Source organism: Venustampulla echinocandica (assembly GCF_003357145.1).
Source record: "Venustampulla echinocandica strain BP 5553 chromosome Unknown scaffold_1, whole genome shotgun sequence".
Lineage (NCBI taxonomy): Eukaryota > Fungi > Ascomycota > Leotiomycetes > Helotiales > Pleuroascaceae > Venustampulla > Venustampulla echinocandica.
In genome coordinates, this window is record NW_022474206.1 from 3,582,867 (window position 1) to 3,595,955 (window position 13,089).

General features: G+C 49.8%; 2 protein-coding genes across 2 annotated transcripts; both read left to right on the top strand.

Annotated features, from left to right (window-relative positions):
- Positions 1-499: 499 nt before the first annotated feature.
- Positions 500-1,420, top strand: BP5553_03714 (Uncharacterized protein; the record flags this gene model as incomplete). Its single annotated transcript, XM_032012337.1, has 2 exons — positions 500-1,034; positions 1,086-1,420. 2 exons carry the CDS (start codon positions 500-502, stop codon positions 1,418-1,420), a joined length of 870 nt encoding a protein of 289 aa, XP_031872030.1.
- A 1,102-nt stretch (positions 1,421-2,522) lies between these two features.
- BP5553_03715 (putative multidrug resistance protein) lies at positions 2,523-8,342 on the top strand (the record flags this gene model as incomplete). The annotated part of the gene is made up of 11 exons (XM_032012338.1): positions 2,523-2,834; positions 2,931-5,508; positions 5,588-5,674; positions 5,774-5,934; positions 5,999-6,066; positions 6,122-6,157; positions 6,485-6,506; positions 6,575-6,862; positions 6,910-7,603; positions 7,728-7,794; positions 8,006-8,342. 11 exons carry the CDS (start codon positions 2,523-2,525, stop codon positions 8,340-8,342), a joined length of 4,650 nt encoding a protein of 1,549 aa, XP_031872031.1.
- Between the last annotated feature and the right edge of the window lie 4,747 nt (positions 8,343-13,089).

Sequence of the window (13,089 nt, forward strand, 5' to 3'; positions counted from 1 at the left end):
GCTTCTTCCCTCCGCTTGTGATACCGCTCTCAGCCCCCAGAACAAAACATTTACCGCGATCTCCTATTTCTGCTTCGATGTTTGAGGCTTAGCAAATTCTCAATGCTCGATGCGCGATTCTCGATCAAAAATAGCCATTTGCGCGCGACCCTTGGAGCTGTTGGTAGTGCCCGCTCAGCAACAAGGCGTCGAAATCAACGGCCGTCATCCCTTTTTACATCTCGTAACTTGTCCAATTTAATGTCCTACCTCGACTGCAATGACACGTGCTGACCTTGTAGGTGTGACTTTAGAAGCCACAAAAACTGCCCGTTTCGGGAATACTTGGGCAAACTACTGCAGCAGATCGTTTTGAGAGCATCTGTCAACTAAATCAGGAGCCCAGTACTCTAGCTGGTAGCACTTGTGCAAGTTCGGCCGAACACGTCAGAACATTAAATCTACTTGTTTACCCCTTCCAGGTCATCTGCGACAAGCAGCCTCCAATACACAAGTTCAAATGGCTGAACAACTAGACCTCGAGCAATCCGGCCTCCAGGAGGTCGCGAATGCGATGCGGGAGGAGAACGTTATGGAGAGCCATCTTATCAGCTCTGCCAACAAGCGGAAGCGGGAGTCGGAATCAGCTGATGACGCGAGACGATTCAATAAACGTGTCTCCCCCAACTCAAATACGGGCGCTGACCAATCCGGCCATGGCCAAGATGCGTCGGTTGAAGCTTTGCAAGATTACAGCGGTCTTCACCATCATGGCGGCGCCGACAACCAAAACGGCTCCGCTGAACATGCATCTTCCACCGCCGCGGCGGCCCTCGCTGGTATATTCCCAACTATCACCATCCCGCAGCCCACGGATGTCTCATTTGGAGCCACCCAGGGTTCTGATACCGACCGCAATCAGGAGTCTTCGTTCATGGACAATAGTCAGCAAGGTCAAGATAGTTACGTAGACAATACCCAACCAGCACCCCGGGCCAAGCTTGCAGTCGGTTCGGAAGAGTGGCATAAGGTCCGAAAAGACAATCATAAGGAGGGTAAGTAGTAGAGTTAAGTTACCTTTAGCTCACGGGCTAACATGATTTTAGTTGAGCGGCGGCGCCGAGAAACGATCAATGAGGGTATCAACGAGCTGGCAAAGATCGTCCCCGGGTGCGAGAAGAATAAAGGATCTATCTTGCAACGTGCCGTCTCGTTCATCACTCAACTGAAGGACAATGAGACGCAGAACATCGAGAAATGGACCTTGGAGAAACTTCTCACGGAGCAGGCCATCGCCGAGCTTAGCGCCAGTAACGACAAGTTGAAGGCCGAATGCGAGCGAGCGTGGCGTGAGGTAGAGACATGGAAACGGACATGCCAGAGTGCGGGATTGGCTCCAAAGAAGGAAGAAGCTGGTGCCTCTGCATCCGATGAGAACTAGCGGTTTTTCTTTTTATCTGGTCGATGGGCGGCAATTCTCACGGCATCATCTGCGGTGTTTAACGACTTCGATAGGATGATATCCCGGCAGGCTGACGGCTTTTGCTTGTCCCTACCACTTCATGTATGGACTTTTCAATGTTACAGTTTCTAATTGGCAATTATCCAGGGGTATTACTGGTAGATGTCGGCATCTTGGGCCGGCTCCTTTCCTTTGTAATTTTGCTTGGCCAGCACAGAATGGGCGGGAGGGAACTTTTGATGATGGCCAATGCGCCGGATAGAAAAGATGGGGGAGGGTTTTCTTTACGCACAACTTTGCTGCACTTGAAAGAGCTTCGTAGGTTGGATCCCTAGCAAATCGAGACATTATTTGCTGTCAAGTCCCTCCCTACCTACCTTATGTTGTTAGTGAATATGCAGCGAGTGACGACCCTGTTCGTGTGCGAAGAATGACAGGAACATCAACCTTTTAAGTTTCAAGGGGCAGAGACCGAGGCTTTATTTATAATGACAGTAAGACGGGGAAATATAAAAGCTCAGGGTGACAATGAATGAAGAGGCTTGCAAAGCTTGGGTGGCGATGTCTGCCCAATAGCATGATGGATACTACCCACAGCCAAGTTGTAGGTAATGCAGTGGTAGCACTAAGGGTATTCAATGGGAATGTTTATTATTACTTTAGCCATTTAATCCCCCTCTAGGAGAAAGGGCGGAATTATATTATCCGTAGAGGTCGCTGATGTGTAATCAAAAGCCAGCAGAAGCAGGGATAGCGAGGCAGAAGCTTTGTCATACGGCGCGAGGCGGTGGACGAGAGTTTAATTCCGAGCCTACCAGTCATGACGCCGCAATCGCTCACCTCAAAAAACATTCCCTTTCCTTCCGCTCATTCTTGCCGGGTAGATACGATATCTTACTCGCTATATCGTCTCCATGCCCTCTAAATAGTCGATCCGATTTGTTTCTATTTCATTGCTCAACCGCGCGGTTTCCACTGGGAGACAAACCTGGGTTGACCAGCTCCATCTCCCTGGAGCGTCGAGAAGCTCGCCAGAGCCGAATACTGCAAGCATCTACAGCAAAATCCGCAGCCATCCGCCATGGGCAGCTCCTCGCAAAAGCCCCTCTATTCGACAGGATCCTTCACAGGCTACCATCCTGCCTCTCCATTCCAGATTGGATCCGGATACCTCTCCGCAGAAAGCTCTCGTAGGCAGCCTTTATGCGCGAACAAAGAGGGATGGGGCCCACTGGCCCCCCATCGATATGATTTTACGCCATGCTTTATGGACGTCTGGGTAGCAAGTGTAGCTGCATTTGGTATACTTGGCGGCGCGATTGCGGTCTGGTGGTTGACCAGGAGGAAGCATAAGTTTGTGATAGCGAAGGATTGGCACTTCTGGACCAAACAGGTATGAATTCACTGCCCCTCTTGGCTTGAGAGTATAGAATATTGGATCGAATGGCACCTAGTTGTGAGGATATTGCTGACGTAGGATTATGAACAGGCACTTATTATCGCGATTGCTATATCTGTAGTTATCCAGCTCGTCGTCCAGATCCTCACTTACCGCGATGTATGGGCCGGTGACTTTCGAGTGTGGAGTAGCTTCCTTACGATTGTATCCTTGGGTGTGATCTTTACTATCCAATGGCTTGAGCATAGTAGGCTGCGGAATCCTAATGGAGTAGTGCTCTTTTACTGGCTCTTGCTCCTCACCGCATACAGCGTCAAGCTCCGAAGTCTCATCTCGCAACAAATATACCACAAAAGTCTGACATACTTCATTGCATACTGCGTTGGATTTGGACTGTCATGGATGGAGTTTGGTTTGGAATGGCTAGTGTCAAAGAAGACGAGTACTTACCATGCTCTTGAGGATGATGATGAATGCCCTGTTGAATATGCAACCGTCTTCTCTATCCTCACATTCAGCTGGATGACACCTATGATGAAGCGAGGGTATAAGAAGTTTTTGACTGAGGATGATCTCTGGAATCTGGCAAAGAGAGACACAACCAAGGCGACAGGAGGGGCTTTCCAGAAAGCGTGGGAGTACGAACTGGACCATAAGAAAAGCCCGTCCCTCTGGATGGCTATCTTCCGGGCGTTTTCTGGCCCATATTTCCGCGGTTCTCTCTTCAAAATCGCCTCGGATACCTTAGCTTTCATCCAGCCTCAGTTGCTCAGGCTTCTCATCAGCTGGGTGGACTCCTACCGCTCTGAAAACCCCCAGCCCGTCATTAGAGGTGCTGCTATTGCACTAGGTATGTTTGCTGTCTCTGTAGGCCAGACTACAGCACTGCATCAATACTTCCAGCGGGCCTTTGAGACTGGCATGCGTATCAAGACGTCTCTCACTTCAGCAATCTATTCCAAATCTCTCAAACTGTCCAATGAAGGCAGGGCTGCTAAGTCGACAGGCGATATTGTTAATTACATGGCGGTGGATACACAGCGTCTCCAGGACCTGACCCAGTATGGCCAACAGTTGTGGTCCGCGCCCTACCAGATTACCCTTTGCATGATCAGCTTGTATCAACTTGTCGGATTGTCCATGCTGGCGGGAGTGGGCGCGATGATCTTCATGATTCCTATTAATGGGATCATTGCACGAATGATGAAGAGGTTACAGAAAGAGCAAATGAAGAATAAGGATTCTCGAACAAGACTTATTGCCGAGATCATCAACAACATGAAGAGCATCAAATTGTACGCTTGGGGTAGTGCATTTATGCAGAAGCTCAACTACATTCGAAATGATCGGGAGTTGAAGACACTCCGAAAGATTGGCGCTGGTCAAGCTGTTGCTAACTTCACCTGGTCCACTACCCCTTTCTTGGTATCATGCTCAACCTTTACCGTGTTTGTTCTGACGAAGGATACGCCGTTGACTACGGAGATTGTTTTCCCTGCCCTGACCCTGTTCAATTTGCTCACGTTCCCCTTGGCAATATTGCCTATGGTTATCACCTCCATCATCGAAGCTTCGGTTGCGGTGGGGCGTATGACCGCATTCCTTGCCGCGGAGGAACTCCAACCTGATGCAGTTATTCTGAAGGGCCCCGTGGATGAGGATGGCGAGGAGTCTCTGTCTGTCCGGGATGGCACCTTTTCTTGGGACCGTCACGCTGGACGAAACGCGCTAGAAGATATCAATTTCACCGCCGCAAAAGGCGAGCTCTCATGTATCGTTGGGCGGGTTGGCGCCGGCAAGTCCTCATTCCTTCAAGCTATGCTTGGAGACCTATGGAAGGTGAAGGGGCAAGTTGTGGTTCACGGATCAACTGCATACGTTGCCCAGCAGTCTTGGGTTATGAATGCTAGCGTCAAAGAGAATATCTTGTTTGGTCACAAGTACGATCCCATCTTTTATGACAAAACTGTTAAGGCTTGTGCTTTACTAGAAGACTTCGCTCAATTACCTGATGGAGATGAGACTGAAGTTGGGGAGCGTGGCATTTCGCTGAGCGGCGGTCAGAAGGCACGATTAACATTGGCAAGAGCTGTCTATGCAAGGGCCGACATCTACCTGCTTGACGATTGCTTATCAGCAGTTGACCAACACGTTGGAAGACATCTGATCGAGAATGTCCTAGGACCAAATGGGTTACTAAGCGGCAAAACTAGAATCTTGGCCACCAATTCTATCCCTGTTTTGATGGAGGCGAACTTCATATGTTTGCTTCGAGATGGGAAGGTCATTGAACGTGGCACGTACGACCAACTCATGGCGATGAAAGGTGAAATATCAACCCTCATGAAGACGGTCGGAAGTCAGGACAACTCTGGCGAATCAGAGGGAGTCGCGAGCGACTCATCCACGATGATCGATATAGAAAGTGCAATTGATGATCATGAAAAGGAAGAAGAACGGGAAGAAGCTCAAGAACACCTAACCCAACTACAACCCATCCAACCCTCATCTGATGCTAGGAAGCGGAAGGCGCGCACTGACAGCCTGAGACGCGCGAGTGCTGCAAGCTTCAAGGGACCTCGAGGCAAGCTTCGCGATGAAGAGAATGGGAACGTGAAATCGAAACAGAATAAGGAGTTCTCCGAGCAAGGAAAGGTCAAATGGGATGGTAAGGATTCCCGTCACTTGCGTCACCTGTGAAATTGCAATCGGCAATCTATCATTCATGCCTTGCTAACTGCTCATAGTATACTCTGAATATGCTAAAACTAGCAACCTCCTTGCTGTTGCCATATACGCGTTGATGTTACTCGGCGGCCAAACAGCGCAAGTTGGTAAGTCGTCGTCTGAGCCCGCCCATCCGAGATTCCTGCATACGTTCCCGTTTCCCAAGATTCTCTAACCGTCGAAATATAATGCTAACCAGATTTTAGGGTCGAATTTCTGGTTGAAGGAATGGGCTGAGATCAACGGCAAGGAAGGTCGAAACCCTAACGTTGGCAAATACATCGGGGTCTTCTTTGCTTTCGGCATCGGTGGCGCACTTCTTGTTTTTATCCAGACCTTGATCCTGTGGATATTCTGTTCTATTGAGGTGAGTGAATTGTGTGATTGGATTCCTGGATTATACGGATGCTAATGTGTCCCTTCCACAATAGGCATCTAGAAAGCTCCATGAAAGAATGGCTTTGGCCATCTTCAGGTCGCCTATGAGCTTCTTTGAAACGTGAGTGGCCGCTGCCTATTATGTTCGAATCTGTACCCTACTGACGAGATATCAGTACCCCAGCCGGCCGCATCCTAAACAGATTCTCAAGGTATGTCTCCTTGCAATATCTCATGTCTTATGCTCCTATTTCTTGATTTGTGGTCGAGATCTGATCTGCTGATCTCGAATCTTCGTCGCCCGATCAAGTGCGGGGACGGTGCATTGCCATTCAAACTCAAACTGCGATATTATCGATATTGGCCGAATCACATCGCTACAGGGACCAAGTGGTCCCGAACCCTCCGTCCATCCATCTTGGGGCACAGATTCTGCACTATGTACCCCGGGTCCTGGTTTGTCGAGTGCATGTTGTGTAACATGACACCCGAGCCCCTTTTTGATTGCTGTTTTACTGACCCAATCGCTTTGCAAATAGCGATATTTACCGTGTCGACGAGGTAAGTCCTTGACATATCCAACCCCACATTGTCCGTCGATACGGCTGAACTAATGCGGAGATTGCTAGGTGCTTGCAAGGACATTCAACATGCTATTCGTTAATAGCGCCCGCGCAATTTTCACGTTGGTTGTGATTTCGGCGTCAACCCCAGCCTTCGTCGCCTTAATTATCCCATTATCTGGTGTCTATTACTGGGTTCAACGCTACTATTTGCGAACGTCTCGAGAGCTGAAGCGACTAGACTCTGTTAGTCGAAGCCCAATTTATGCCCATTTCCAAGAGTCCCTTGGCGGCATTACCACCATCCGGGCATACCGTCAACAGGCTCGTTTTGCCATGGAGAATGAATGGAAGGTAGATGCCAATTTGCGTGCATATTTCCCTTCTATAAATGCAAATAGGCAAGTCTTCTGCGTTCCGTTTCGGCGCTACTTGGGTTTGGAAGTATTTCTGACTCCTGTAATAGATGGCTGGCTGTGCGTCTCGAGTTCCTAGGCTCGATCATTATTCTCAGTGCCGCAGGATTTGCCATTGTATCTGTCTCCTCGGGCAGCAAACTTTCTGCTAGTATGGTTGGACTGGCGATGTCATACGCTCTTCAAATCACCCAGTCTTTGAATTGGATTGTTAGGCAGACCGTAGAAGTCGAGACCAACATTGTATCCGTGGAACGTGTTCTGGAATATGCACGGCTGCCTAGCGAAGCACCCGAGGTTATTCCTCGGCACCGCCCCGCAGTCAGCTGGCCAGCTGCCGGCTCCGTCCAGTTCAATAACTATAGCACCCGATACCGAGAAGGATTACCCCTGGTGCTCAATAACATCGATCTCGATATCAAACCTCACGAGAAGATAGGTGTGGTTGGGCGAACTGGAGCTGGGAAATCCTCACTAACACTTGCCCTATTCCGCATCATTGAGGCAGCTGAAGGTAACATAAGCATCGACTCGTTAAATACATCAACCATAGGGCTACTAGATTTGAGGCGAAGATTAGCAATTATTCCACAAGATGCGGCTCTGTTTGAAGGCACGGTTAGAGATAATCTTGATCCTGGCCATGTTCATGATGACACTGAGTTATGGAGCGTACTTGGTAAGTACATTGGTTCCCTGGCAGCTTCCCCCGCTTGTTGACGGGCATAATGCTTGTGAAAATGAGCGATCAGCTACCGCAAACGGTGCCACATACAGCAGCACTTGTACTAATGATGGTTTAGAACATGCTAGGTTGAAGGACCACGTTGCGAGCATGAATGGCGGTCTCGAAGCCAAAATCCATGAAGGGTACGTTTCTATTCCGCCTACCTACCTCCTATCACACATTGCCAGCACTATCGCGTTGAGACATACCCTTTGAGACAAGCCCCACTTCCCCCTTCAGCTGCTTCGGAGCAAGGCATGCGCCGCTCCTATCTACTTCCCGCTTCCCCTTACATATGCACCACCTCGCAGCTAAAACTCCACAACCTTACTGACACAACCCTCACCCGTATAGTGGCTCTAATCTCTCCCAAGGCCAACGTCAGCTCGTCTCCCTAGCAAGGGCGCTCCTAACACCCTCAAACATCCTTGTCCTTGACGAAGCCACGGCCGCAGTGGACGTAGAAACCGATGCTCTCCTCCAAACAACGCTTCGCTCCCCCCTATTCTCCAACCGCACCATCATCACCATCGCTCATCGCATCAATACCATTATGGACTCGGATCGCATTGTAGTCCTGGAGCAGGGCAAGGTGATGGAATTTGATACGCCGAAGAATCTGCTCGAGATGAAGGAGAAGAGTTTGTTTTGGAAGCTGGCTAAGGAGGCCGGGCTGGACGGTTCTAGATAGTATCGAGGTGTTTGTACCCCTCATTGTTATCCGATGAGGTGACACCATTTGAGCTGCTTTACGGATGTACAATTGGGTGGATAAAAAGTGAATTGGGGTTTGGCGTTCGTTTTTGGTCCAAATACCAATCATGCGCCAAATACCTATTGCCATAGCTTGTAGCCTAATAAAATTAAAATTGAATGATCGACAGAATAAACACATAAACAATAAAATCACAATGATTTCTCCAAGATGCTATAAGAATCTCCTCTTTCCTTGCTTTTTGTGCTAATGTAGGATTACGTAGGGCTGTAGTTTTGGATATGCAGGATCCCCAGTTGCAACTTAGAGAGAGATAGACATTGGAAGGTTAAATAAATGGCATATAAGGAAATGAAGCTATATTTCGACCAGGTGTGTACAAAGTAAGCACTGATTCGATATGAATGAGAATCTTTATGTCTTGGTTTTCTTGAAATGGGCCAACAGGTTATATAAACTTTGCCACTCCAGGTGTGTGTAACCAGTGATACCATATGACTGTCAGCCTCTACTGAATTGATTTGCTGCTCCCTTCTATTAATTTTAGGGAAAAGAAATAATAACCAGGTTGGAAACTTGGTTCTGGGTAGGGATATATTGGTATCTATTTTAGCTTAGGCGCTAGTGTGAAATCCAGGAGGTGGCAAACTAATTAACACGGGTGGAATTTGCAGCTGAAAATAAGGGACCGAGGCTTGTTTACTAAAATGGAGGATAGCCTCAGAGATCCACGACTCGTGGCATAGCATAAGAGTAGGATTTGACTCGGATGGGATGTCGATCTAGCGTTACATGCCCGCAGAACCCGGAAGTGCTCAACGTCATCAGGCCCATCAATTCATTTGGGATATGTCGCACTACTGCCCATACTGTGAGAATTAGGTTATTAAACATTGGCGTGCTGTTCTAGATCCTTGCTCCGGCCCAGGAATACTCCGTGAATAGTGAAATGAAATGAGGTGATTCAGAGAGTTGCGAGTCCAGATTCTTGGACGTAGGGGGCTGTATGAGCCTGGTCCATAAACCCAAGACATGTCTAAGATCATCATGGTTTCGGCCCCGGCCTCGACGATCCGAGACCTTGCGTAACGTACTCCGCGTGGCTGGGGTTGTACATGTATGTATCTTGTGTACCTACAAACGGCGAAGGAAGCACTAGCTGCCTCAAGCGGCCCCCGTTCCGCACACACCACTAAACAAGCGCTGTTATATCAAGGAATCTAGGCGCCGGGGAAATGGTTTCCGTTCTTGGAGGCTCGAGGTGGATTCGTAACTATTGGGCAATGATGTGTAGGTTTCTGGTTTGACCAAAGTCTTTGGCTGGGAAGGTTACTGCGGACGGGATAGTGAGGATTGATTGGTGCAATGGCAGGATGTCTTACAGACTGAGCGTTGTATGCCAGGGTACCAGCGACTCCAGACAACATCGTTATCGTCACAAGTCTTGTTAGGCGCCACCCAGGATGCGGGCGTACGACGCGTTTTCTGCAGCAGAACAAGATCAACAGCGGCATCTCCAGGGAACGGCCCTGCATCCGGGCGGGAAGAACCTAGACGGGCAAACATATTTCGACAGCAGCGAAGCCATGAGCCGCCTTCGAAGTTCTCCACTCCTTTATGATAGGCGTGGATTTCTCCGCAGTATCTGGTGGCTGCGAACTGTTTCGTCAAGAAACAGGAAACAAGAAACAAGCAGGAAAGCAGGTTCGATGACCTCTAGGGCTGCATTTCGATTAGCCTCCCTTCTGCACGTGGCCGGTTTTGTACGTCAAACTCACCTAAGGAGGAATACACTGCAGGTCCTAAGCCTTATTTCTTTTTATCTTTTTCGGGGCGCACGCCATATCGAGGATTAGGGCCGTGGACGGTCAAGTAGAGTACAATTTGGATTGATTTGGTGAGAAGTCCCTTGCTTTATACGAAGTACACCCGCTGGGGAAACAACTTAGCACGAAAGATAACCCCGCCTACCGATATGGAAATACATGCTTGCAATGCCACGTACGGAAGGCATCATCCTCTATCGCACCGCATGCCTCGTCCGTACCGTACGCTGCCCCTTGTCGCAGCCCTTGCGATGGTGGTGGTAGCCGGTTGTTGGTGGCTTTATGTATCTATAACGGAGTCTGCGCCGTATGTACCCACCTTATGCAGAACTTCCGTATGGACCTCCGTATATACACGGAGCAGCCTTTATGTCTCTCCCTCGCCCTCTTCCTCGTCCTTGTCCTCTCCCACTCCCTCTCCTGGAACGCCCGAGCGCCGAGCCGAGACCGCCGGCCCGCTTGCCCGCGGGCCAGAAGGGCCGCGCCGTGGATTAGGGTCGATTGGCTGAGCCGTGCCGCCATTGGCGCATGCCGAGTCGGCCACTTCCCGACGGCAGCGAGATCCTAGCCCGAGACAGGGATTGGAGATCTGGTATCCGACCCGCTGGGAGGCGGCTGATATGAGAAGTGACTGGTCGCGACAGGGAGACAGGGAGAGTGTGATTGATGTACTCGAGTATTACTGTATAGTGCTAGCACCGCATAGTACATCCTCTGTTGGATCTTATGTACATCTACATGGACATTCTACACACGCTAACAATCTTCACATCAACCTGCACGCGGCCAACGCAGCAAGCCCAACGCCAGCCAGCCCAGCGGGTAGCGTCCGTATGGCGGGGGATCCATAAATTGCGGAAGGATTGGCATTTGGCATTGTTATTGGCCCGGGGAAGAAATATCCCTCGCCCGCCACCGTACTCTCAGTTGCGCTGTGGTGTGTTGTGCGACATAAGGTTGCGCCCGTTGCGGCCAGAAGGACCGCCGCTCTATGGCGCGGAGCCCACGCGAGACAACCGGCGCAGGTAATAGTGCGAAGCGGGCGGCGAGATGTGCGAAGTGAGTACGAAGTATCACTGCAAATAGCTGCATATAGACACGCGTGACTGAAGTATATCCAGCGCGGATGTTCATCCTTGAATAGAATAGGGGTATGGATGTGCATGTGCATATGGGAGAATCACTACTGCTTACCAGTCCTCCATGTACTGACATGATGCTCAACCAGGCGGCATGCGTCGGGGTCCATCCCTCTGTACGCAGTACAAGGTGATGCCGTATCTTCGGTGCACCACCATCTCAGTGCAGGCACGTTACACTGCCCGGCCTATACGAGCACACCAAAAAGTATCTTGACTCTTAACGGGGCTGGATTCGGAATTCCAATGGTAAAGGCGGGTAGGGCCCTAAAGATAATCTGGAAGATCTCGTCGTGTGATACCATCTATGGCGACTTCTCGGACTTCTCGATGCAAGCCCAACACTGACCGGCGACCAGCGACACGGATCATGGTACGGTACCCAATCTACTGTGGTGCCAGCGCAAGTTTACCACAGTCGAGAACTGGCCAAAAATAGGAATGGTACCTAAAAATTGAGTAAGCACATCTAGATGACGGATTCCGAAACAAGGCTTCGAAACATTCGTGGGGATAGCAAGACATTGTCGCCACTCGAGCTACAGTAGTAGAGTCGTTGTATCAGTCGGCTCGCTCAACCATAACAAGGAAGTATGATGCTTAGGGAAGTATGCCGAAAATATCCGAGACCTAGATAAGTTGTCAACTTCCAGTTACGAGTGTGTGGGAGTGGTGGACAAACCTGAATTAAACGGAATATCCCGTAGCGGTACGAAGTACTATACCTCCTAGAGCGGTGATGTCCCTAGGTCCAATTGTTTGGAAATCGGAGATTCGGAGGATACTTTGTTCACGACAAGTGTAGTCTATACGCAGGAGCACCTCCGGCGCCTAGCCCCGACAAGACGACGATCAGTCACGGTACCAGCTCCATCAAACGCCAACCCGTAAAAAAATATTTTGAGAAGACGTCCCGGTTACAGGTGGGATGCTTGAGCGTGATGCGAGACCGGCTAGTAGAAAATAATCCTGGAGGATCGCTACCATCGTTGGATTCGTCTGGGAGCCGGAATATTTGACGGAGGATGCTACGTTGGGGCTGGGATTCAACAACAGGGCCCGAAGATTGAATATCCCAAGCTTGATCCTACAAGCAAGAGGACGGCGCGGTTCTCTGCCCTGCGGCACCTCACAACCGTCTGACGGTGGGGGGTGTTTGAGAGCTCTCGAGATCTAGAATTATCAGTGATGGCGATGGCAATGGTGACGAGAGTGAGGATGAGGGTGGGAATGAAGACTTGGACCTGGGGATGTGGCTTCAAACTTCTTTAGCTTTCAGGTGCTAAACTCTAACTCAAACTCAAACTCAACCCCAAACTCATGGTCGTAGCTCGTTGCCCCTTTCCTATGCTGCTGGATACTCTATATAACGTACCTATAGCACCATACTCCGTAGATAGTACCATGCCATGTCCTGGAGTTTGGCACCTGCCGCGGTATGCGCTCCGAGGCTCGTACGTAGCACATACTTGAGCCAGCATCAACGGGACATGCCGGAAGAAGAGCAGTGTAGGTTTCCTGACCCAGTTCCAGTACCAAGAATGAAGAATGTTTGTGCGACTTGCAACCCGCGACGCCCAATGGTGTAGTCGGGGAGAATACCACACGGAAAACACCACGTCCATAGCGATTTGGGTGCTGTACGACAACGCCCGATCACTATTCAACCACCCGCTAAACACCGCTCCAAAAAGTCCATTGCCACAAGACTCCTCGAGACGCGACCAATATGCCATTTTGTATTATTACTACTCCTGC